Raw genomic sequence first — 26,044 nt, forward strand, 5'->3', positions numbered from 1 at the left:
TTTGCCAAGGATCAAATGTTTATTTAAACACTTCGGCATCTATGACTTCCTTTAGATATTTGACAATAACTTACATGTATTATTTCTAAGGAGTGAAAAATCAACATACATTAACATTTCTGAGATTCCAACGTCCACAGAGAATTTCAGTACCATTATTCACATTTATAACCTTGCATCTGACTACTACTTTCCTTCTGTCCAGAAAAAAAAAGAAAACAAAGGCTTGAGCGTCATGCCCAGAAAGTTAACAGTCATGCAAAACCAGATTTTGGCAAAAAAAACCCCACACAAAGAAGTTTCTCAGCTCAGGATTTTCTATGGAAATGGTCTTAGTCCATAGCCCTTATTACACTACCTGTAGTGCCTGCTATCCCTTGCCACCCGAAATGTCACCTCAGGGCTCTCAAATTACTTAGGAACTTTGGTGCTGCAAGGAGAAACTTTGGAGGATGGTACAGTGCAGTCTTGGTGTGACATAGCTCAGCACCAAGCATGACTCTGAACTCTGTGGAGGCAAAGATGGTCATGTTTAGTTTGCTACCAACTTGCCAAATTTGTACTCTCTCCGTGCCCTGTCTGGGACCGCGGGCCTGTCGTTAACCAGTGCTTTGTAAGAGATGGGGTGAAAATGCAATATTAATATACAATTGTAAAGCAGGATCAGAATGATGCTATACTGTAACAGAGGCGTGTGTTTTGTGTGTGAAGAGTACGTGGGGATGTTGTGAGCTGGGCAAACTAAACTACACCCTAGGTCTTCTTTCCTCTTAGTGTTTTGTGATTGTGATACTTAAGTGATTTTAGTGCTTGAAAGCTGTGGCTTCCAAAGAGCAAAACATGCATCTCTAATATCTTCATGTTTACCTTAATTTAGAGCATTTTTATTGTTCATACTTAGTTTCAAAAGAAAACCCTGTTGAAAGGAAACTGCCACAGCAGATGGCATCGAAATGCAAATAGAAGGTTTCAGAGGAGCCCTGTCAGCAAACACGGTGTCAGAGACGCACAAAATTAAAATCCTACAAATGACTTTACAATGTGGGGAGGGAATGAAGAGAGGTTTAAGTAGCAACGATTGCCTATTCCTTTGCTCTTTCTCTGGGCAGACATCAATAAAAGACAATAATGCTAGAAGCTACAGGGACTTGTATAAGATTAAATTACTCTAATTTGGGTTAATTGAATAGGAATGATGAAACTTGAATTAGAAACAATGAATGTTATATTCAAATATAATTACAGAAAGGAAGTACGACTTGCCAACAAGGATAACAAATGGTACTACATATCAACAAAGCATATTAGAGCTGGAGCAGCTGTTTTTGTGGTCTAGGTTGCAAAGCTGATGGCTTTTCTTTAAATGACAGTTGTCGTCTCATCTCATCCATTTCAGGAGACTAAGACTTAGGACTAGTTGCACATTCCTGTGTGCCACACTGAAAAACTTAATGTTCAAGAGAATGATCCTAGTTCTTAACTGCCCTTTTCTTTCATGGGACCCACTGGTGAGTGCACTTGTCCAGTGCACGTGCCTGTGCTGGGTATTGAGCAACAGGCACCTACGTGACGTGAAGACCCGGCAGCTGGTGCTGGAGGCTCTCTGCCTGCTCCGTAGGAGACCTGTTACCTTGCCAGCAGGAACTGGCGAGGCCTGAAGGGTTGGGCAGGGGCTCAAGGGATTTTGTAAACATCAATAGCTTCTAATGTCTCCTTGTGAATTCCTTAAATAAGTTCCACTGTGGAAAAAATTAGTATGATTCATAGGGTCACACCTTCGATACTTCTAGGCAAGCAATGGACACTATGAAAAGGTGAAATGTTTTCCCTGAATATATGCTAGCTGGAACATGACTCAGTCCCCTACAGTGCTCCACGGCAGGTTGTTCTGCTGGAAAGCAAAAGTATTTCAGTTATAATTTGTTCGTTGAAAATACCTCTTCTGTGAGAGGGTAATGAATGCGGGATATCATCAAATGAGAACTTCTCACAGAATTTAAATCATAAAAACCTTTGTTTTTCTCCTTTTGGTAAATTATGTATGCCAGGAATTATGCATTAGAATAGTTTAACACTAATACTACATTGACTCAAAGCATGTCTACTAGTTTGAATTATATATTTTTTTTACTTTGGCTAAGAATTTAGTTATATTTTAGAAGTACACTGTGGCTTGTACTTCCCAACTCAGGTCTTGAATCTTGCAAATATCTGGTCTGCCTATTGTGATATATATAAATTTATTTGTTAGGATTGTGACTATACCAAATACTTTTTAATTATGATTTTGCAATTAATCTAATATTTAGCATTTATCTACTAATAAATGTTTGTTCATACAGTATTTTATAGTTTCGAAGTGTTACATGATAACTCACTATTAACAAACAGAATTTTTTTTAAAAATCCTGCAAAACAGAGTGTTTTATAAAACAAGCACAAGTTAACACACATCAAACTGATGCATAGTACAGTGGTTAGTGCTTTAGTATAACTGAACACATGGGGAGAACTTCAGATGATAAAAATTCCTCCAGATGATAGATAGGAAATGTTAAGGCACAACTCTCAATGTCAAGGCAACTCTATTTACTCTTAGCTGCTGAAGATTCCATGTCCATGTCCAGGTCCGACAGAGCACAGTAGAAGAGCAGCTGAACATACTTTGTTGTTGTAGCTGTGATACATAGCAAAAATGTGTGAGACAAAGTTATATCTTAGACAAATATATGGATTTTGAGGATTTGAAAGCACTACACAGATATCAGAAAAATCTTAAAACACCTTAATCAATTGGGTTAAGCATGTGTTATAAATAGCTAAAGGCAAAAGGAGCTCAATAATTAAACAGAAAGTCTTGTTTAATCAGACTTTCATCAACACTTTCACTGAATTGTCAGATTGATAGCTGAGTTCAAACTGAATAAAAATATTAAAGTTTAGCTTTTCAAGACTGCCTGAATTTGAGGAGTGGAAACTACGCTTCAGGCCAATAATTCATTATTTCATAATTTACAAAAACGCATGGACCCCTCTGACTCAGATGTCCATTCTTTGGACAGAAAATGAAGCAACGGTGTCCCGGTATTTCTGCTTTCCAGGGTATCAAACTGCATGCATTTAGTCTCCACAATTCTACATGGATTTTATTGAGCCAACAGACTGAAATGGCTCAACATCACAAATATTAGATGACCATATTTTATCCGCATATTGGCCTGTTTGGTACAGGTATGCATGGTTTTGTTTTCAGGACCATGTGATGAAGCAAATAATCTCAAATATGCTGTATACAAAAGCACAGCAAAACTTTATAAAGAAAAAGGATTCTAGGAAAAATTATTCTTTCTTTCTTCTGACTAAGCATTCAAGATTTTGGCACACTGACTAGGACAAGATGATGTTGCTTACCAGAGAGCCACTGTAGACATTTAGGTCGTTTTTCAACCGGCAGATAGACTCCCAAATAATATGCAGGAATGCCTGAGAGGGCAATACCAATGCCAATAAGGGAATTGATTGTATCGCTGTAGAGAGGAACTATGACCAGGAAAAGGGAACATAAACAGTATACTATAGGGAAGAAGAGGTTAAGCTGTGGAGACAAAAAAAAAAAAAATAAAATTCCAACATTTATTAAAAGATGCAGCAAATACTGTATTGTAAAAATGTTAGGCTTTGCAGATTAAAGTTAGACATGTCAATAATAAAAATATAGCTATTGACTATATGACTACTATGTACTGAATCTTTTGACTGCCTGCAGTCAGTACTATTTGCTGGCTTCTGTGTACGCTGCTGAGAGCCTCTTCTTTTGTACACACCTGAGTATCTGACCATTTTCTTGTTTTCAGGCCTGCACAAGCTCAATTTCTTTCCAGTTAGTAAGAGATCAATCTTTGAAAGCAGTACTTTAAAACTGAGCAGTAATGGGTAGTTTTCCCTCTAACTTCAATAGCAAATTTTTAATCACAATTTTGATTGGGAACTAACTCAGCTAGACTTTCAATTACTGTGTTGATGCTACAGAACTAATGGACTGATTTACAACCATTTTGCCAGGGCACTTAACAAATATCATACCACAAATAAGGAAAGTTGCAATAACCTCGTCATGGATTTGGTTTTCACTAAAATATTTTTCACTGGCTGTAGTAATGTGTCTTCTCAAGAGTCCAGAAGTTGACTTTTGAATACTAGCTGAAACTCCTGAGAGTTTACTGGTATAAATACTGCTTTTTCCTTATAAAGGTTAAAAATGTAAGTTAATGAAAACCAACTGCTACATTTCAGAAAAGGAAAAAAAAATGTACGTGGAGTTGTGACGTTGACAAAGTTGGCAAATGCTGATAGGAATTAAACAGTTGTTATCTATAATCTGACTGTAATCCCTGCTTTAGTAGAGTCAGTAGCAAAACTGCCAATAAGGCAAGATTTAGTCTTTATCTTCCACATATTTTGGGGGAGAGTTTGGAAATGAAGTGTGAACATGCTTCAGGAAAATTTGGTCTGCGCTTGAAGACTGGAAAGTTTTCTACCAGTAGGTGCTTAGGATATTTTATGCCTTTGTTTGTAACACTTTGTTTGTCAGGATGTTACACTTTGGAAATAAATGTATTGGTAAAAATGCTGCAGGAGGTTAGGAAGAGAGTGACAAGGAAAAAATATTTGCATTGGTTGTTAATCTGAGTTTCTCATAATTTTTACTGCATCATTGCAGAGTCAAAATGCAGGTCATGGAGCCAACAGAGCGCAATGAAACAAGAGCCAGTGAGTGGTTTTGTGTGCCTGGGGGAAGCTGCACGTTTCCGTCCCTGCTTTCTCTGCAATCACTGGATTAAAACTAGAAACAAGTTTTAGGCGTGCTTTGTTTCTTTTTTCCCTCTCCTAACTGATAGCCAGACACTCTTCTACAGTCAGTCATTAAACTTGGATTTTTACTGTCTATGACCACTATGCAGTGGGAGGGAACAATCAAAATATATTTGATTATTCAAGTTTTTGAACTTCTGCATTAGCAAATTTTGGGCATTTATGGGCTTTGGAGGGATTTTGCTGAATTTGTTAAGTCATGTAAGTTTGATCAGAGTGTAAACCTCTCTGGAGCCCCCATCACTAGCTCTACTGAGGTCCACCGTGAACAATACAAAAGGGAGTTGTTCCAGGATGGGCCAAGAACCCCAGGCATTTATTTATTCCTTATTTATTTTGAAATAAAGATAGTTATAAGGTTGAATGAAAGGAAAAAGAAACGGTAAACATCATTTCAACCTCACAGCAAAAGTGCCAGAACCAGTTCTTATGGAAACTCGAATGGCTTTTGCTCCTTCATTTCTTGTACGTTGAAAGGATTTTTATGGCTGATAAATAGTCTATAACATAACTGGTAATGTTATGGTTGTGGTCTTAAGGATCACATAAACGTGTGTATTAGTTGGCTTTTAGGGCTAGTTTCCTCTCGTTTACTTACTTTAATAGGCCGTGGCCTACGCGGCTGAGTATATCTCAAATATATTAGTCCTGCAATAGACAGACCCACAAAGAGCCAGTAGTTGAAGCAGTAGTAATTAATGAGGAGGAAAACATCTTCCACAAGGAGATAAAGCAAAGTCATTAAGCCCTAGAGATAATAAAAACAAAGACTTTTTAATGTTAAAATAAAGGCATGTCTTATAAAAAGATTGTAAAGTTATATACTTCCTGTTTCCAACAGATTTGTCTGGACTTGGGAGATCAGGTCCTTGCAAGAAGGATGTGCTTAAAACTCTGAGAAACCTGCAAATATGCTGTGTGAAACCTGCTGGTATTGCTTCCTTGAACAGAGCAGTGAGACCCCCACATTTGGCTGAGGAGGTGTCATGTTTGTGAAGTTATGTTTCAGCACCAGCAGGAAACCCTCCTCAGCAGGCCAGATGAGGAGCCTCAGGATCTCTGGGAGAAGGCTGCTAAGAGGCTTTCTGTAGGCTTTCTGCTCTTCTGGTTGGCTTCAGTTTGAAAGCAAACTTTTAATTTCGTTTCACTATTGGAGGCACTCGTACATTGAGACCATTAGAGTAAATTCTGTGGTATGCAGGTATGCTACACCGCCTGCATGGAAAGACCTAAAATACTAGGAATTTAATGTTTGTTTTAACAGATGAGCAGAAAAAAATTCCACTGTGAAAAACGGGAATCGTCGTGTATCAAGGGAGTATAACTGATCTTACTGTTGCAAGCACAATCCCTCTGAGAAAAGCTTTCATAATGAGATTATAACTTTTACTAAATTATTTCATGTCAAAGGACTGGTATGATGATGTATTCATAAACCGCATGTAACACCGGGCGATGAAAGACACCAAGTAAAATACATGTTCAAATAACCAGCAGTGAAATGCTTTTCAATGATTCCACCTTCTCTGTGCATGTCCTCTGCCTTATTTTAAACTGTTAGATTTATGGATTATTTATTAAAATAATTTGCACTAATTCTATACCTTATGATTCCTCGATTTTGTGTTGCAAGATTCATTTCTATAGTGACAGCTGGAAAAAATATGGCAACAGGCATCCAAAGGTAGGAATTTAATTGTAAGTGCTTTGTTACTCCTGCTATAACTAGAGTCCTAGAAAATCAGCCTATGGCAGGGTCTGAGAGATGTTCCTGCCATATTCTTTTCCAGTGACACTCCAAAAAAGACTTAAACAACTCCTGTCTCTACTGTTACTGTTAGCCGTTCTCTAAGTAACGCTATTGTACTTCTCACTAATCTTGTTCAGAGAGCATATGAATGTGAATCAAGCCATTCTCCTTCCACTGAACCCTCCCTGCCCTGCCCAAGACAAAGTAACACCACCACCATCCTCAAAGAGTCCTAGAAATTGTGGGCATTTGAGGATGATGTCTCCAGCGTAGGAGAAGCCTGGGAGAAACACGGGGCAGAGGCGAGGTGTTGTACTCCCCAGGTCTGAACCCCGGGCTGTCACTTACATTGAAGAGGAGAGCAGGGACTGGTGTGAAGCACTTTATATGAATCAAGCTCAGGCTATCAGGGAGGTGTCCTTCCCTGGCTCCAACATAAAAAAGCCTAAAAAAAAGAAGAAAACTCAACCAGACAGTGAACCAAAGAATAATAGCTTGTTGCTTTCTGACAAAGGCAGCATTAATTCTTTTATTACTCTGTTGTAAATGCTGCTCTCTTCTCAAGTGGCTTTAGTTTACCAATTGGTGCTGACCATGAGGAGACATGTCAGATCAAAATAATTCTTACATCATAAACGAACAACTTGACATGGCAAAAATTAACTGTGTCACTTTTACAATGCAGTAATAAAGAATGAAGATTAGTAATAAATCATTCATTTTCAATTATTTTAAATAAATCTTATATTTCATACCTAGATGCTGCAATTATTGATGAGTTTAAGCCACTATAGCAAGACATGGCCACTGCTATAGGAATTATCCACTTAGCATAACTAAGGGTTTCACCACCAAACGTCTGTAACAGAAAAAGAAAATAGTGAGGCCTGTTACCTTAAGCGTATGGAAAATCCTGAGAAACTCTCATGAAAACGCACCAGCCCAAATATAGAGTCATAGCCCATGCCGTCTTATGACACCCGATAATGACTTGGGAAATTAGAATTTGGGAAAACTGATCCGTATCAAAATAAAAATGGCAGATACATTACAAATAATAAAAAAATAAATTCTAAGCCTTGATAAAGTCAATGAGATAACAGAAGATAATGTATTTGCTTTAACGATTTCTGACAAATCCTAACTGTAGTAATCCATTAGTTCTAATTGTATTTTTGTATAAAATATTGATAAGTTTTTAAAAAGCATTTCACTGCTCATTTTTGTGTTGAAAATATTGCTGTGATCCTGCAGCATTAAACACCACTCACTGTACATTAGAATGATAGCAAAACCCCCTGATTCTTAAACCACCCAGACTTTCCATAGCTCTTTCTCTATTTGGCCCTGGCAAAAGCATCTTCTACAATGAAGTTCTGTTAGGAGCAGGATTTACAGAGTATATAAGAGGATTTTACAAGAGCAAATTTATTGGATATGTTCTTTATATGCACCTTCTAATATACTGGTACTCTCACATGAAAACAAAGTTTAAAACAAAGCAACAACCTTCAGCATGGAAATATTCAATTGTTTTGCCAAATATGCTACCTGAGATTTTTCCGCAGTGTCCTCCATGCAGTAATTTTTGTTGTAATTATTTTATACAACTTACCACAGCCACTGCATCACTTGTGAGGAGAGCTGACATGTCCAACACTACGTAGTATGCTATATTAGTCAACAAGTAAATAATAGTCACAATAGGCATTGAAATTGCAATAGAAAGAGGTAGATTCCTGCAAAAGGAAAATGGCAAAATTATTTCATGTTCTTTAAATAAGGAATATTTAAATAAAAGATTGTTCCCAAATTCAAACACTTGTGATGGGTACCTCCATCACTTTTTGTAATCCATCATTTTGTAAGTATACAAATAACATTACAAAATAACATGCAGCTAAGTGTGGAACAATTCCATAAGCAGCTTAGTTGGCTGCTTGTGGGTCTGTCACAAGTTTTAGAGAAAAAAAAAAGTACATTTATACCTGTAAATTTTATATACTGTCTTTTATACAAAGCAATTTAAGAGAGCACTTAAGCAATGAGGTTTAAATGCACATTTAGGTGTTTTCTTGATCAAACCTTTTTTTTTCCTGACTCATAACCTGTGCACGTCCCAAGACAAAGTGGACTATATCAGTCTGAGTAGGTGAGGCACACAGCTCCCACAGGGCTGACATCCCTACAGACAGGAGAAGATGATATTTCCAGTGCTACTGTGGGATTTTTATTTTTTTACTTAACCTTTCATCTTTCTTTAACAAAATTAAACATTTTGCCCATAAACAGTACTGCTGAAGATCACATGATAAAACAGTCATAAACCTGACACAGTCTTACTCTACTGTTGGCAAAACCAGTCCTGGAAACATAAAATAATTGTTCTGTTCTGACTGAAAAGAAGTAGGGAATTGTAGAGGGCTATATGGACCCATGCTTTTCCCTGCTTTCAGCAGGGATCTGTTCTCCTCCTTTAAAAATTCTGGTCTGAAGTGTAAGGTGTAAAATACATATATGCAGACAAGTGATTTATTAGGGTGATGCAATTGGTGAGTGAGGACAATAATCAGAAAGAGTTCTCATGCTTACTCCTTCTTTTGAAAAGAAGGTTTTTACAGAGAAGATTGTTTGACTGATTTCCAATTAGAAACAAACACAGTGCAGCTCGTCCTGCCATCGGCAGTCTTACCTGGACAATTCAGCAATTCAAAGGAAAAGCACGCATTTACCTCTCGGGATTCTGCATTTCCTCGGTGACGTAGTTGAGCGTGTCCCATCCCGAGTAGGAGAAGAGGGCAGAGTAGAGAGCCAGTGCGATCATCCCTGGGTTTGTTGCTGAGCCCTCAAACGGAGCTCTCAGGTTTTCCGTTTCTCCTGTACAAACGGCAGGTGCCCATTGCCTGTTACGTGTCAAGGATTACAATGTAGAAGGACACTACACTAAAAGTCTCAGTTAACCAAAAAAGAAATAAACTCCCACTGTATTCAGGTTTCACTACTATTTCTAAAAGTGCACAGCTTATCTTTTCACATGAGAAACAGGAAAGTTTCAATCAGACGTTCAGACAGCTACACTTGTACAGGGACACAGCAGAAGATGTTTTCCTATGTTTGTTATGTGGATGTGACTTGTGTAATTCTACCAGAATTCATGGCGCCTTGTCTCCAGGCATCGCTGCCCAGCCTACCGAAGGAGGGAGCCCAACTGAGGTCATGCGATGCCCTGTCAGCCAGGCGGAGGCACTTGGGAAACCCAATTTCAGTTCCTGAATCTGTCTCATATTTCTTCCTCTTATGTGTGCTTTTGTTTTCACCAGATGAATTAGTGGCTGCTGGAGGGGGAACTCCTGGAGGCATGGTTCTCAATGGCATGCTCTACCCCACAAAAGTGTTCCCCAAAAATAAGAGAAGACACTTGAAAAATCTTTCCTTTCAAAATTGTCCTCTAGTTTAGCTCAATCGGTTGAGACGACAGCCTGAAGAATGGTGTAAAATAGATGAAACATTAATGAAACTGCATGAGCCTTCACTGTGATTCTGGAAAAGGGAAGAAAGGCCTGAGTTTGCAGAAGGAAAGTCAACTATCAAATATAAATGGCAGTGGGTTAAGTATTAAGGAAGACAGAAACATGCTGAAGCCTCCATTAGGGAAGAAAATAAGGTCTTTGTTGTAAAATGAAACCACTTCACCCTGTGGTTAAACTAAGGAGTTCATAGATACCGCAAAAGCAATTCAGTCTTTGAAGAGCAGTAACTACCAGGAGAATGTTCAAACAGGAAGGTGAAGCTATGAGATGTACACACACTTTGAGGAAGAAAATAGTTGAAAGGAAAAAAAAATTGAAAAAATTGAAAAGAGCCAAGAAAAGCTTTTTTTTTTTACTCTTGACAGCTCATATTCAAAACCAGACACATTCACAGTGTTTTAAAACAAAAGGCGTATCTGAGCATATCAGAAGGAATACGGCAGGGCTAAAACGTCATAACTGTTTTTCTCATTAAAACAGCTGCTGAGTTTAAAAGAGTGCATTGACCAAATCACAGCTTCCTCCAGAAAGTCTACATCATTCCTCCTCCCAGTCCTGTCTGTACTTAAGTGCTCGGTTCTGCTTAAAAAGAGCAGAGACGAGACCTTTACTACCACTAAAAGCCCTCAGCATTTTGTGTTCCTCACAATACTGTTTCCTTTCTGCCTTTACCCTCCCTGACCCCACAGAGCAGCGTGACGGAACCGGCGTGGGCTGTAACAATGCAGGAGCAGACGGAATGGCCCCTGGGTCAAACTGCATCATGGCAGCTGCACGCCAGCGAGCGCGTTGGCATGTTTGAAGGAGGCGATTTGAAAGCACAAGTAAATTTGTGACTATGAGGACAGGGCAAAGCTGCTATAGGGATGACGTCATGGACTCACACCTTTGTAAAACCGCAGCCGCTTTATGGGGGGAACTAGTCCTTCATGTAACTGTGGTCCTTAAGCAATGTTTTTCCTCTACATTTCTCGTTCCTGCCCTTAGGACTGGGCTTGTTTGTTCAGGGTTCTTTAGACTTGAACAAACCAGTGACAACTGATAGGCATGCTAAACAAAAAAGCTCTCTTAAAATCTGGTGTAGCTTTACAATGTAGCAGCTGATGCAACAGCAGCCAAGGAAAGAAAGCCAGCAAACACGGAAAAGCAAGCACGCTCATTAGCTTTTGTAAGCTAGTTTTAGTAGGAGAAAAAGACAATTCCTAAACGGAAGAGGGGAAACCATTTTTATTTCAACTGCATAAAGATACAATGCCTATTTAAGAATTTCATGGGAAGGGAAAATGGAGAAACCTTAGTAACTAAGCAACAGAGCTGGAGTTGGAAGAGACTTCACTGTACCAGAGGCCCAAATTAATAAAATCAAATCGATTGTCATATGCAAAGATCAGAAGTAGCACCGGAATAAACTAGTCAGTATATTCAGTTCAGAACACGGAAGACTGGTGAGGAGGATTGTAAACAGGCTCAAGCGACTCGCAGCTGGGGTGTAGAAAAACACATATATCATACTAATCGTTGTTTAGTCTTGTGTGCTTGACAACTACAACATCTACATACAGATAACACAGGCCTGCGGTAGACTCAGAGGCACCCTATTGAACATGCTTGAGATTCCTGCCCTGCTGTGGGAAAGATCAAAGCACAAAGGTAAACTACGCCTGCGTGAATCCCTGATACACAGGCAAAAGCAGCAGGTTCAAAAACTCTCGAGCAAGGACCGTGTTCCTTGGTGCCTGCATCCCTGCTTGTGTGCCTCTGCCTGGGTACTGCTCTGGAGATCCCCCGGTTCGTGAGGTAACGAAAATAAATTTATTCTTTGCATTTCACCTGTGGTTTTGTGGTTGTTCCTGCGTCCTGCCTGTGTCAGCTCACACATCCAGTTACTGCTGATACGAGGCGGCTCATCTGTCCTGTGATGTCTTACAATACCATAGTGATTCACAGGACTGTGCTATTGCATTCTCCTCCCTTGTTTCAAGGAGCAAGCATGCCCTCACTGATGAAAGAAAGGACAAGTTCCTCCCTCCCCGATCCTCTCCCCTCACAGGGCGCTGCGGTGGCTCTCTGCCACGGGCAGGGCAGGGGGAGCAGGGGGTGAGGAGCGATGCAAAGGACACGTCTGGCCATTTCTGCTGGGCTGTCCTGTCATAGGACAAGTAGCAACGCCAGCCTTTAACAAGCATGAGCCAGAGACACCGAGGCTGACTTTAAACTAGTTAGCACTGAGCTGATGTTAATTCAGCTGCTATTTGCTGTTCAGCCAGAGCAACGCAGAACTTGGCGTGTGTTGGTTTGCCACACTAAGGATAGAAGAATAATTAAACCCCCATTGCTTAACAAGCCATAAAATTCCTCTGACCTTCCTATGGTAGACAGTTTTTTTCCAGAATAAACAACACTTCATATGTAAGTCTTAAGGAGTCTGATTTTCCTGAATAGATTTTGAAATTCAAATACGGCTCATTTTTAAGAATTCAAGTAAATGAAAATTATTCTTACCTTTACCAATTTTGTAAAGACCAACAGATATCACCAAGATAAGAGCCATAACTTTAGCATATGTGAAGACATCTTGTACACGGGTTCCCCATTTCACATTAACACAATTAATAAATGTTAAGGAACCTGCAGAGAAAAAGAATATGCATGAAAGGAACACTGCATTTTTTACATCACTTAAAGCATATTTCAAATCCATCCTTCCAGGTACAACCCCTCTTTCAAGGAATAAAATAGAATCAAATTTCACCATTTCAGGACCACCTAGATTTATTAAAATAAATGGAATAACTGGTTTAAAATTTGCACAATGGTTTTCTGAAGGATTTTGTTTTCATGACAGTAGGTAAGACAAAACACATCAGCTTTTGAATTTTAGGACTAACTTCTGCTCCTTTTAAATAATCTTTACATTTTATTAAAGTCAACAGAGTTGCTCACATGCAGAAGGTGAGATGTCTTTATATCCTTTATTTGAGTTTAAGTTTTTTCCCAAAGTTCTCCATGCTGATTCGAGCTCTAATCTACGTACAGAGTAAGGATAGCTTCTGCACTGCAAAGTTTGGATGCTGTGGTCAAGATAGTGAATTGAGCCAGGCGAGCATGCTGTTACTCCGTGCCCATGGCTTAGAAGCTGCGTCATTCATGCTTTGACTCTGAGTCCGAAGATTACAGAAGTACTTACAGAGTTCTCTCAAGCCTCAATTTTGACAGAATCTAATAGAAATAACAAAGCAGTTGGTTACAGAAAGTGGATGGGACCAACTTTTTCTCTTTTCCTCCTTCTGCCACATGTTTGCATTCAGTTTTGTCACAGAATTAAACCCCGATGAGTGGATAAAGCGCTGTGACAAGTGCGGCTGCTTGGCCAGCAGCAGGTTCAGCCAAGGGCTGAGCTGTGTGCCCATCTCCTCTCACTCTAGTACACACACACGGCATCACGGGCAACTTCTCTCTCTCGCGACTCCATAATTCAAACCAGAAATAGATGAGCAAAGGTAAGGGTATGCATTGGTACTAGGTATGAAGCCCAGCTGCTGGAGAAGAGAGCAGAACAAATGCAGTATGGGAGGTCCAGAGTGCTCTCAAGCGTGGATCAGAATGGGCTGTTTCTTCTCTAGCAGCCCTGTTGCTCTTTGTTTCTCTGACCTGCGTATAATCTACACTTCAGTTTCGAAAGGAAGAAAAAGGGTTTTGTAATGCTTAAAACAAAAACCCTTTAGAAACCTTTTTATATAGCAAGGAAATTAGCACTCAACCATAGATGCTCAAAGAACTTCTTGCCTTCATTATCACGAGTGACTCTGTTAGCTGCTAAGGTAATAATAAACCTATTTACTGATTTGCCCTCCACTTTTTCCTATTAATCTATAATATCATGCAATGGGGACATAATTTTGGTTTTATTCTGCTATTCAGAAACCTCAGTAGGTTATATAATGATTGTTCATGCCTAATGTCAGGTTTGAATATAATTTTAAACATGTCTGTAAATAATGACTTCTGTAAACTTTGGTCTGGTAAAGGAAGGAGGGGTGGAGGGGTTGCCCTCTACATCAAGAAATGAATAGTGTGAAGAGTTGCCTCTGAAGAACAGCCATGAGCAGATTGAAAGCTTATGGATAAGAATTAGAGATGGAGGTAGCAAAGGGAACCTTATGGTTGGTGTTTACTACAAGCCGCCTGATCAAGGGGAGTCAATTGGCTATGCCTTCTTACTCCAGCTACAGGAAGCATCGCACTCGCAGGCTCTTGTCCTGCTAGGGGACTTCAACCACTCCAAATTCTGCTGGAAGAGTAGCATAGCGAGCTGTAGACAATACAGGAGACTCCTGGAATGCATTGAGGACAACTTCTTAAGCAAAGTAATAGACAGCCCTACCAGAGGGGATGCGATACTGGGCCTGATAGTCACCAACATAAGTGAGCTAATCAGTGATGTCAAGATTAAAGGCAGCCTGGGCTGCAGTGATCATGTACTGGTGGAATTCGCAGTCCTATGGGATATGGGTCAGGCAAAGTAAAGTCAGGACCTTGAATTCTAGGAAAGCAAACTTCCAGCTGTTCAAGGAGTTAGTCAATAGGTTCCCCTGGGAAACTGCCCTCCGGAACAAGGGAGCAGAACAGAGCTGACAGAGCTTTAAGGGTGCTTTTCATTGACTGCAAGAGCTCTTGATCCCCAGCTGTAAGAAATCAGGTAAGGAAGGCAAGAGACTGGCATGGCTGGTCAACCTAAAGGGCAATGCACAGGCAGTGGAAGCAGGGTGGGTATCCTGAGAAGACTATAGGGACACTGCCCGTTTGTGTAGGAATGGGGTCAGAAGGGGCAAGGCACAGCTGGACCTGAGCTTGGCAAGGGACGCAAAGAATACTAAAGGCTTCTACAGGTATGTCAGCCAGAAAAGGAAGGTCAAAGAAAATGTACTTCCTCCCCAATTAACATGACTGGCAAACTGGTAACAACAGATGAGGAGAAGGCTAAGGTACTCAACAACTTTTTTGCCTCAGTCTTTACTTGCAACCTCTCTTCCCACACCTCTTGAGTAGATGGACCTCAAGGGACTGGGGGAGCAAAGTCCCTCCCTCCCTTCTCTTCCCCCTGTAAGAGAAGATCAGGTTCAAGATCACCTGAGGAACCTGAATATCCATGAGTTTATGGGATCTGATGAGATGCATCCCAGAGTCCTGAGGGAATTGGCTGATGTAGTTGCCAAGCCACTTTCCATTGGTGGTCCCTGGTGACTGAAAAAAGGGAAACATTGCACCTATTTTTAAAAAGGGTAGAAAGGAGGACCCTGGGAAAAACTGACCTGTCAGCTTCACCTCTGTGCCTGGGAAGATCATGGAAAAGATCCTCCTAGAAGCTATGCTAAGGCACATGGAGTACAGGGAGGTGATTCAAGACAGCTAGCATGGTTTCACCAAGGGCACTGACTGATCTAGTGGCCTTCTATGACGGAGTAACTACACCGGTGGACAAGGGAAGAGCTACGGATGTTGTCTATCTGGACTTCTTAAAGCCTTTGACACAGTCCCCCATAACATTCTCCTCTCTAAATTGGAGAGATATGGATTTGATGAGTAGACTATTTGGTGGATGAGGAATTGGTTGGATAGTCACATCTGGGAGATAGTGGTCAATGGCTCAATGTCTAGATGGAGTTTGCTGACAAGTGGTGTTGCTCAGGAGGACACGACTGGGAACAGTACTGTTTAATATCTTCATCGACAGAGACAGTGGGATTGAGTGCACCCTCAGCAAGTTTGCAGTTCCTCATCCCTGGGAATATTCAAGGTGAGGGTGGACAGGGCTCTGAGCAACCTGATCAGGTTGAAGAAGTCCCTGCTAATTGCAGAGGGATTTGGACTAGACGACCTTTAAATGTCTCTTCCAACTCAAACTATTCCATGATTCTACATATACATTGAAATAAGATTTTATGCTCTATAATTTAAAAAATCTCTATAGTAGAACTTAACTATACTTCTTTCTTAAAAGTACAGTAGTATATATCAGTAACTGTTAGAATTTTAGGGTTATTTCTTAAAAATGATAAAGTAAGTGTTGACTGACGGTTTTAATACTGAACAGTTAGGAGTCATTTGTGATGCTATAATATGCTATTTGAAACACCGCAAAGGATATGTTTACTGCATGACTATATGACTCTGACATGTATCATGTGCTGCAGAATGTAATTAAATTCAAGGCAATGGGATCTTGCCATAGAATTCCCAGTAAATTCTACTAAATATATAGATTTAAATAAGTTCTCCCCACTATGCTGGTGAAGTGCCAATTGAATCCATACTACTGAGCCTTATCAAATTGTTCAAGTAATAAATTTGCTATCTGACACTGCTAAATTGCATATCAGAGTTAATATAATAAACTATAATTTTCCCAGCAATCTGGGTTGTTACTCAAAATGCTTGTTATAAGCCTAGTCAGTGGTGACGCAACTAATTTGCTGTATGAGAAAGCAGCAGCTGCCAGCCACACCTGGGGCATCAGCTCAGAAATCAGAGGTACTAGAGCACACAGTTGATTCATGTGAAGACTACAGCAAGAATAACTAAGAAAGTGAAGCCTTAGAGAACCACCAGCATTTGAAGACTACTCTTAAGTGTCAGGATTTCATGAGGTGCACCTAGAACACTGGAGAAACACATTTTGATCCAATAAATAACTGCTTTCCTCTGCAAGTGGAGGATTGCAGCTGATAAAATCTTTTGGAATAGGGTTAGTTGCCATTTAGGCTGTTGAGTGGCCATGATGGTCTTAAGTTATAAGCTTGGAGCTTTTTTCAGAAGTGAACTTCCTCTGCACCACAGTGGTAAGAGTCAGGGCTACAGAGAAAACACCTTTTCAGAATTGTCAATATACTTTATGTTATCTTACATTAAAATTACTTGTTCTTTTGGAAGTTTTTGTTGAGATTTAATTTAAGCCATTTTTAAAAGATTATGCTATAGCACAGCCTCAAAGGAACACCTACCCTAGCTTGACAAATCCATGTTTACAAGGACAAGAATTTGAGTATAGTCCATCTGCTGGAGGATAGCTTTGTAATGCTTATCCCTGTGTTCACCGAGGACATACAGTCACGATGAAGTCAACTCTGCGGAGTGCCTGATTACACTACACAGTGTCTCTAGAGACAACATTCATATTAGACAGAGTATTTTTAATTCCATATGAATTTTAAGATTTTTGTTCATTTTTTGTGATTTGCAAGAAATAGGGGAGAAAGAACATGGACCAAATGTGGGTTGCCAATTAGGTCAACGATCCATAGAGGTATATATATCTTTAATCAGCAGTCATAGTTTCCCCCAGCCAAATTACTGTAATTCTCCTCTCCCCTCTGATAATCCCAGCCCCAAATAAAATCCATCTGAATAAAAGATTATTAGTTCCTAAGAACATGTTTTAGAGAGGCAATAATTATTTTCACAGAAGGCGAAGAAATAGAAATTCGGAAAAATCTCTCTGGGCACCTACAATTAGAGTTCTTAACTTCTAGGAACCATATCGTTACTTACATATACAAGCAGCTGCAATCAACCTGACTGCATCATATGGCGGCTCACAATGAGGAAAAATTGGTTGAACAATATAGTTAGCAAACGTGATTGCTATCACTGCCTGAGTTGTTGGTTCGATAATTAGCAAGGAAGACCAGAGTCTGATGAAGGCCACAAAGGCACCAAATGCTTCCAGGATATAAGCATAACTGGCTCCAGATTTAACGATGGACGTTCCCAATTCAGCGTAGCACAAAGCTCCAAAGAGTGAAAACATTCCACCGAGCGCCCAGATGACTAGAGAGAGTCCATAGGAAGCACTGTACATTAAAACACCTCTGGGTGATACAAATATCCCAGAGCCAATCATGTTCCCTACAATTAAAGAAACTCCATTTAGTAAAGTGATTTCTTTTTTCATCTGCATTTTTTCACTTGTCTCTGCCATATTGTCCATTTCAGCTGTTCCATTCTTAGTTCTGGATTTTTTATTGCAGCATATTCTCCAGGAGGCTGGCATCTTCAGCTATCATTACCTGAAAACAAGAGGAGAGAACATCTTTTGCAACGCACGTGGCATCAGAGACATGCCACACAAGGCATAAACAGTACAAAGAACAATTATTTTGCCTGCTTTTATCTTGCAGTCCAGGAACCACATACTAGTGAATTGTCTTAACTTTCGCCATTCCATACCTTTTTAATGGATAAATATGAGGCCACTGCCCGTGGTTACAGATCCTGAAGCTTTCATGAACTCTCATTTCACTTCTATTATTTATCTTGAATTGTAATTCTACGTTACGTTATTGAAGTTTTCTTAGGGAAGAAGGAGACACTGTATCCCTGGAAACACATTCTAATGCAGCTACCTACAGGTATACCTCTCCCTAAATTTTGCTCTCATCCTTTATTTCATTATTATTTGTTTCATCAAATCGCACCTGTCTGAAAATTATCTGCTGAGGAACACAAGAGAAAACAGAGAAAAAGATATTCAAAAACTCCAGCCTCAGGAGGTTAATGTTAACATGAGGATAAAGAAAAGAGCTTTAGATGTTCCTAGAGATGAGGTTGCTGCTGCAGTGAACAATGCAGCTTGTTTAGTTATTAACCTCACTTTACTTCTGGGTAGAAGCCACTAGCATGCATAGGGATTGAGTTTTGAACACCCTGTCCCTGGAACTTTTGTATAAGGGAGTCCAACAAAACGCGACTGTAAAATCTTCCCACTCCAGTGCTCTCAGGGTAGGATCCAAGTATGCTGGGAGCTGGGAAAAATGACGTAATGCATAGCTGCATTGATAAATCAGCCTTGTGCACACATCGCACCCCTCCGGGGCTGAGGTCCTTTGGGATGGGGAAGAGAAATGTAACAGCCGGGACTGCAGCGACTGTCTCAATTTGTGGGTCCTGCTGACTCATAACAATGCTTACACAGAACAATGGATTTTTTTTGTGCCTGTCCCTAAAATAATTTATTTCTCCTCCCTTCCCCCCCTCCACACACTCTCTAAAACACTTCCAAAGAACACTTCCTCAAAATCCTATGAGGTAAAGCCAAGTTTTCTGAGCAGAACAAAGCTCCTCCATGCGACACTGGCCAAAAACATTTGATCACAAATCTATGTTGTTAAAACATGGGTCGATGGCCAGTTTAAAACAAACAACCTGCCCTCTCCAAATTTCCTGAAGGATTTGCTTTCCTTTGTAAAGTACGTCTGTTCTAGCAGCCCTGAATAATTTATAATTATATGTGTTCTCTTCCAGCTTTTTTTGATGCAACTCAGTTTCCTAGTTGATCAAATAACTAATGAGGCCTGATGAGGATTAAAGATTAAAAGATGTCAAACTCTCTTTAAAGATTAAATGCTTTTCTCATCCCAGTGGCACTCTCTCTAACCGCAGGAACACTGTGGGAACACTGGAGTAAAGTTAAATATTAATTCTTGCCATAGGTGTTCAAGCGTGACTGCTGAGTCCCCCATCTTTTGCTGACCCCTTCTTCACACACGGGTGACTCCTCTTACTTCTCCATTTGTCCCTCTAAGAATAAAAATCATCACCTTGGTCTGGGAGGAGGAATTTCAGGCATCCAATACACCAGTCATGCATCTTCCTTAAAATTCCTGATAAGCATTCCCAGTTTCCTACTATTAACACAATTTTCTGCTTGTGTGAAAGAAAGGAGGGAAATGAAGTCACCCCCTGCCCCTGAAATATGAGCTAATACTTCCAGAATCTCCTGGCTCCGTTTCTACTTTCCATGGCTCTGTGAAATGTTGGCAGAACCCCCCCTCCCATGATCGCAGCTGTCCGGAGAGCCCATCAGGACAGCAGCATGCTAGAAATTTGGGCAGAACTCTGTATTACTACTACTTTGGGAGCAGAGCTGATTTAAAATCACCTTGTGCTTTTTATGTCTGATCAGGGAATTATTTTTCTTCAAATTTTTTAGTTTTATTTTTAAATGTGAGGCTTTCAGAGCTCTGGCTCTGTGCCAAAATGCACAAAAGTTTAAGTGGCTACAACTCAAAGGGAGTGAGAATTTAAAATGCAGCTGTTCCCGAGGTGGTGTGAATGTGGAGCTATGCAAGTAGTGATCAAAACCAATGGCTACCTGTTTTTCTGAAATGAAGTCTCACTAATAAATGAGATGATAAAGTTATTTTCCTGTAAAGTAGCATACATAATGGAGTGGAGATCAGTGAAGAGTGGTGCTCCTCAGGGAGCACCTACTGGGGCCGGCACTGTTTAACATCTTTGTTGGCGACATGGACAGCGGGATCGAGTGCACCCTCAGCAAGTTTGCCAACAACACCAAGCTGCAGTGGGAAGGGATGCCATCCAGAGGGACCTTGACAGGCTGGAGAGATGGGCCTGTGCGAACCGCATGAAGTTCAAAAAGGGCAAGTGCAAGGTCCTGCACGTGGGTCAGCGCAATCCCAAGCACAACTACAGGCTGGGCAGAGAATGGAATCAGAGTAGGCTTGAGGAGCAGGACTTGGGGATGTTGGCTGATGAGAAGCTCAACATGAGCCAGCAATGCGCACTCGCAGCCTGAAAGCCAACCATGTCCTGGGCTGCATGACCAGCATGACCAGCAGGTTGAGGGAGGTGATCCTGCCCCTCTACTCTGCTCTCGTGAGACCCCACCTGGAGTACTGCGTCCAGCTCTGGGGGCCCCAGTACAGGAGAGACATGGAGCTGTTGGAGAGAGTCCAGAGGAGGGCCACAAAGCTGATCAGAAGGCTGGAGCACCTCTCCTGTGAGGACAGGCTGAGAGAGTTGGGCTTGTTCAGCCTGGAGAAAAGAAGGCTCCAGGGAGACCTTACAGCAGCCTTCCAGTACCTAAAGGGGCCTACAGGAAAGCTAGAGAGGGACTGTTCATCAGTGAGTGTAGTGACAGGACAAGGGGTAATGGGTTTAAGCTGAAGGAAGGTTGATTTAGATTAGACGTTAGAAAGAAATTCTCTACTATGAGGGTGGTGAGGCACTGGAACAGGTTACCCAGAGAAGCTGTGGATGCCCCATTCCTGGAAGTGTTTAAGACCAGGTTGGATGGGGCTTTGGGCAATGTGGTCTAGTGGAGGGTGTCCCTGCCCGTGACAGGGGGGTTGGAACTAAGTGATCTTTGAGGTCCCTTCCAGCCCAAACCATTCTATGATTCTATGATTCTATAATGCAATTGGTAGGTCGTCACTAGTACAGGTAACTTGCGTACATGAACTTTGATGTCTAGTACGGATGACCTGGTAGCTAAAGAGAATTTGAGCATTTAAACTGGCAATGTTACTTGAGTCTAGTAGAACTTTTACAATCTGTAGCTTTCATGAGAGCACAAAGGTAAAGATTAAATTATTTTCTTAAAAAACAAAATGTTTTGCATATTTTTTTCTTCTCTCTTGTGCTAACAAAAGATTATTTCAGATCTCTAAAAATGTGTAACCAGAGCTGTGTAGGGAAATATTTCTTTCATAAATAAGTGACTGTGGATGAAACCGCTTTGAAAGAAAAACAATTAGAAGAAGAAACAGTTCAAACTTCTGCACTTTAAGAGATGTCACATTAGCAAAACTTTTAACCAGATCCTGAATTAGGTCCACAAATAGGTACAGCCTGAGAATCAAAGAATAAGAGATTCAGTTTCCATAACCAAGAAGTGTAACTTCACTGTAGTTAAGTTACCCCAATTAATATCAGCTGAAAATCTGCAAGAAAGTAGCAATTTGAGAACAAAATCTTTTAAATAGCTTCTGTCTGTCCATTCCTCGCCCCCCCAAGCCAATGGTAATATTCCCACTAGTGTTGACAGTGCACTGATTTCATTCAGTAGGGTCACAATGTGGAAGCTGTTATCAACTTCTTTATTCAGAACTGTCTTCCTTAAATAAACAAAGTTTGACTGAGGCAAGACTCACGCTAGTTCTCAGCAAAGTCTTCATGCTATTAAGAAAATCAGTGGAATATAGGAAATAGTCTCCTGTACAGCTCTTCCTGTATAACAGCAAAAGAAGAATAACTTTTTTTTTTTTTTTTGTCAAATGTGTAAAGAATTTACTGCTCTTACAATCCAGGCAGTAATTAAAACAATTTGAGGATATGCCCAATGGCTGTTGCCGTGATCTAACCCTTTCCCTCATTTATAGCTTCTGCTATTTTGTTCCTACTGAACCTGACCCATAGTCCTGCTCTACTGTCATCACTGTCACTTCATCCTCGTGCTACCATCTCCCCTTTCTGGGACCATCACTGCTGCTTCTGCCTTGAACTGGTGTGCCAAAACGCTTAAGCTAAGAAGCCTAGCTGTTCAAGCATGGCTCTGTTCTCTGTCACTTGGGCATCTCTGTAGGTCACATTTTGAGGGTGCACATAATCCGAGTGAGAGCCAGTACAAGCTAAGGTCTGGGAGAGCTTATGTGCTGGGGACAACCATCAGAGCTGTGACAAGTTGACTTCTTACAGGGGTTGGTCTTTTTTGGTTGAAAAATCCTGTATTATAACAGGTAACAAAGCCTTATGGTGAATACTTTAACAGAGAAGAATTCAGAGTGGCTTTCTGAGAACAGAAGGATTTAATTTATGCAGTAATTAAAAAGGGGAGGTTCTTTGCATTCTGGCATTCTGCTTTAGCATGGTCAAGTATTTAAAGGGTAATTCTACCACAATAATAAAACTTTACGGCATCAAAAATTTAAGTATTTTAGTAGCTCTTGTGTACGAAGGCTGAAGAGCAAGACATAAACCCTTCCTGACGTGGAGGAAGGTCCCTGCTGTATTGGTCCCTATGGACTGTGACAAGCAGGAAGAGCTGTTGCTCTCTGGAAATCAGAGATTCAGACAGGCATCAACATGCCGATGTGCCTCAGAGGCTGCAGCAGGCTAAACGAAACAGCTGCAAACACTTGTCTGTGTCTTGTGTCAGCAAGTGATCTCTAGTAGAGAACTTCAGAACCCTGTTTTCTTGCAGGTCCTGTTCTTCCTTAGGAGCTTGTTCAACAAATGGAGGAAAATTTTCCTCTCAGAGAAAAAGCAGAATGCCTTGAGAGCACAGACAGGTAAATGCCCCTAAATCCTTTGCAATCTTATGTTTACCTCCCAGCTGTATGCACAAAGAGCAACAGAAAGGAACTTGTAGACCGACACCGGATAAGAAGGAAAACAATAACATCATATACAGCTAATTCTCAATTGCTCATTTTTCAGTCAAGCCACTGCCAGAAGTCATACAATAGAGTGAAGGAGGAAGGGACAGCTTGATAGTTGAAAACCAAAGTTGAAATTAAAGACAGTTCTTCCATAAATTAGTGCAAGACTGGTTTGGCAGGGCAGGATTTTCTCAGACACTTCCCATCCTTCAGGGATTTACAGCCTCATGAGTGATTGCTTCCTTCTTGAGGAGGTAATTAACCTTTGCCAAATAATTAAGCAAGGCTTGGTCAGGGGTTATGGAAGTGTGACATCTTATGAACTGCTCACATAGACCTCCAGAGGGACCGACCTGCCTCTATTTGTTAGGAAATTTTGAAATTCTCAGCTTTTAATTCAAGAAATACTAGTAAATAAATCAGAGGATCCTTCTTAGAGACCAAATATTACTCCGTTCAGCAGATTCCCTTGGAAATTGAGGGCATTTAGAAAGTCACCTCCTATCAAAGATTTTGGAACATGCTGGACATCAAATTTATTCCGTAATATTATTTCAGATAATTTCATGGCCTTTTCTTTAGGTGATTGTTGTCTACTGCCACATAATTTCTCAATAATGAAAGTCTGCTATGCCATCAATGAACATAGCAAAGTCAAACCAGGCAATAAAGTGGATAAACCCCCAATATTTTCTCATTTCAGTTACAAAATGAATGACATTAAGGATGACATTTTAAACCAAAATCTAGCCTATTTTAATTATGTTTGTATTAGAAATCAATATATCTGTAGAAAGTAATTTTAAAAGTCATGAGTAATCTCTTATTTTTTCCACGTAAACTCTGGGTATTTTTTTCCCTGCGTGTAGCAGACTGACCAAAAATAAAAAAACCCCAATGACCATATACATTTATATTAATAGCTACTGACATGAAATCAGATGAGCCAGCAGTTTTCAACATGACTAAAAATGTGAGGATCAAACTTCAAAACAGTGTTGCTGAGCATAAGCATCAACAGGTCTTAAGGGGAGTATTCATGGCAGATTATACTGTTGAACATTTTCCAGTGTGAGAGGAGATCAGGCAAACAAAACAAGATTATGCATTATGAAGGAACAGCATAAAATAAAACACTCTTAGCAATAATAATTAAAAAAACAAACAACAACAACAAATCCACTTTGATCTCCTCTGAAGAAAACATATCCCACCCAGTAGGAAATGAGCCGATTTCCTTTTGCTTTTTAAATTTTATGTTTATAAAAATATTCAGTAAATTAATGCTTCGCAAGCTCCAATCACATTACTGTGGTCAGAGGCTGGTTTTCCCATAGGACAGACTTGCTCCACCCTCAGCACTCCATTCCCACCCCGAAGCAAATCACAGAGGATATTTGAGAAAGAAGCTGCTGTAGTCCAAATCTATGAAAGATATTAAAAAGAGAAGATAGCGGCTTACCAGAGGGTTCGTGATATGCTTGTTTTCTTTAGCAGAAAGGCTACTGTAATTGAACAGTGACTCTCTAGCTGCTGCTCTATATAAGCATACATCTGTTTCACCAGGACGGGTAAGTTAACACTAATATGAATAGTCTCTTCTCTCACTCTCGGTTTAGCCTTGCCTTTAGCTGCTATTTTTATTACGGTAGCATGAATATTAAAATCAATGAGCGCTTTCAAGAAAGAAGATCCCAGACTCTCCTGGAATGTGGTTTCTCCAAACAACCTCAACTGAGGTCATTAGCAGGCAAAAGCAGGCAGCTTAAGTATCAGCTGCTCTCTATTCCTTAGAAAGTCGTGATAGAAATAAGACAAAAGGAAGGTGGAAAAAAAATAAAAATCCTTTGTGCATGTGTCACTGAAACCAAGAACAACACTTTAACAGATGTTAAGGTGAAACTAATGCAGTCTAATTCCTTCTTGTTAATTTAGAAAGCCACAATGAGACTTTTTACTAACACTGTATACAAAGAATATGTTTATTCTTGTGGCATGACTTGCCAAAACAGAAAGGTTTTCAGAGTGAGGAGACTAGAAAAGAGTGGTAGTTAACTGAAAAACAAAGGTATTATTTCATTTCAAACAACATCATGTTTATCTGTTTACTTTTTTTGATATATTTTCTTTTAAATTTAATGTACTCATTATTATTTATCAACTCTGTTATTTTTCTTAACCAGACAATTATATATATATGGCTTTTCTAATAATTTCTGATATGATGCATGGCACACAAAACAGGCTGCTCTGTTGTTAAGATCTCATATTAATTAAATAAGCTTTAAAAAAAATCTAAGAAAAAAATAAGCAAAGAAAGAAATCACTTACCCAGTGTATTCAGCTCTGTCTTCTGTAACAGTATGTCACCCTCTTTATGAAGGAGTTTTGGAAAACAAGGGCCCGTGTGGTATACAGCACAACATCTATAGAAACAAGTAAACATCCAGAAAATAAAGCCTTCTGGGCAGAGCAAAAAGTTAATGAGTGCAAGAGCACTAACCTGGAATTTTTGTTTTCCATGAACAACAAGGCCAATAGTAAGGCTAAAATTTGTACTCACTTGTCAAAGGGCATCTGGAAGGAGCTGATCCAGCAGGTCAAGAGTCTTAAGTCACTGGACTGAGTTGAGGCACCAGAAAACAGGATTGCATCAGAACGGGCCACTAATCCAGACAGGAAAGTGAAATAATTGAATTCAATCACAGATAACC

At 40.1% G+C, this 26,044-nt stretch overlaps 1 protein-coding gene across 4 annotated transcripts; it reads right to left on the reverse strand.

Moving 5' to 3' along the window:
- LOC104640085 (Y+L amino acid transporter 2) lies at positions 1–26,034 on the reverse strand. Of its 4 annotated transcripts, none has more exons than XM_075743760.1 (11): positions 25,894–26,034; positions 25,662–25,756; positions 17,701–18,218; positions 12,655–12,780; positions 9,355–9,499; positions 8,238–8,361; positions 7,378–7,481; positions 6,971–7,067; positions 5,471–5,620; positions 3,412–3,595; positions 1–2,677 (listed from the first exon to the last, which is right to left on the reverse strand). In XM_075743760.1, exons 3-11 carry the CDS (start codon positions 18,200–18,202, stop codon positions 2,586–2,588), a joined length of 1,524 nt encoding a protein of 507 aa, XP_075599875.1. In that variant the 5' UTR covers positions 18,203–18,218; positions 25,662–25,756; positions 25,894–26,034; the 3' UTR covers positions 1–2,585. The 4 variants fall into 4 exon arrangements, with proteins under 4 accessions (XP_075599875.1, XP_075599876.1, XP_075599878.1 ...); XM_075743761.1 differs by having other exon boundaries at positions 25,834–25,973; XM_075743763.1 differs by lacking the exon at positions 5,471–5,620.
- Between the last annotated feature and the right edge of the window lie 10 nt (positions 26,035–26,044).

Source organism: Balearica regulorum, chromosome 2 (genome assembly GCF_011004875.1).
Source record: "Balearica regulorum gibbericeps isolate bBalReg1 chromosome 2, bBalReg1.pri, whole genome shotgun sequence".
In the NCBI taxonomy this organism is placed as follows: Eukaryota; Metazoa; Chordata; class Aves; order Gruiformes; family Gruidae; genus Balearica; species Balearica regulorum.

Excerpts from the sequence above, each read along its gene's own strand:
- LOC104640085 (XM_075743760.1), bottom strand. The coding sequence starts at position 18,202 with ATGCCAGCCTCCTGGAGAATATGCTGCAATAAAAAATCCAGAACTAAG. Across the intron at positions 7,482-8,237 it reads CAAGTGATGCAGTGGCTGTG|ACGTTTGGTGGTGAAACCCT; the intron begins GTAAGTTGTATA and ends TTTCTGTTACAG. Across the intron at positions 3,596-5,470 it reads GTAGGCCACGGCCTATTAAA|CTTAACCTCTTCTTCCCTAT; the intron begins GTAAGTAAACGA and ends TTGTCTCCACAG.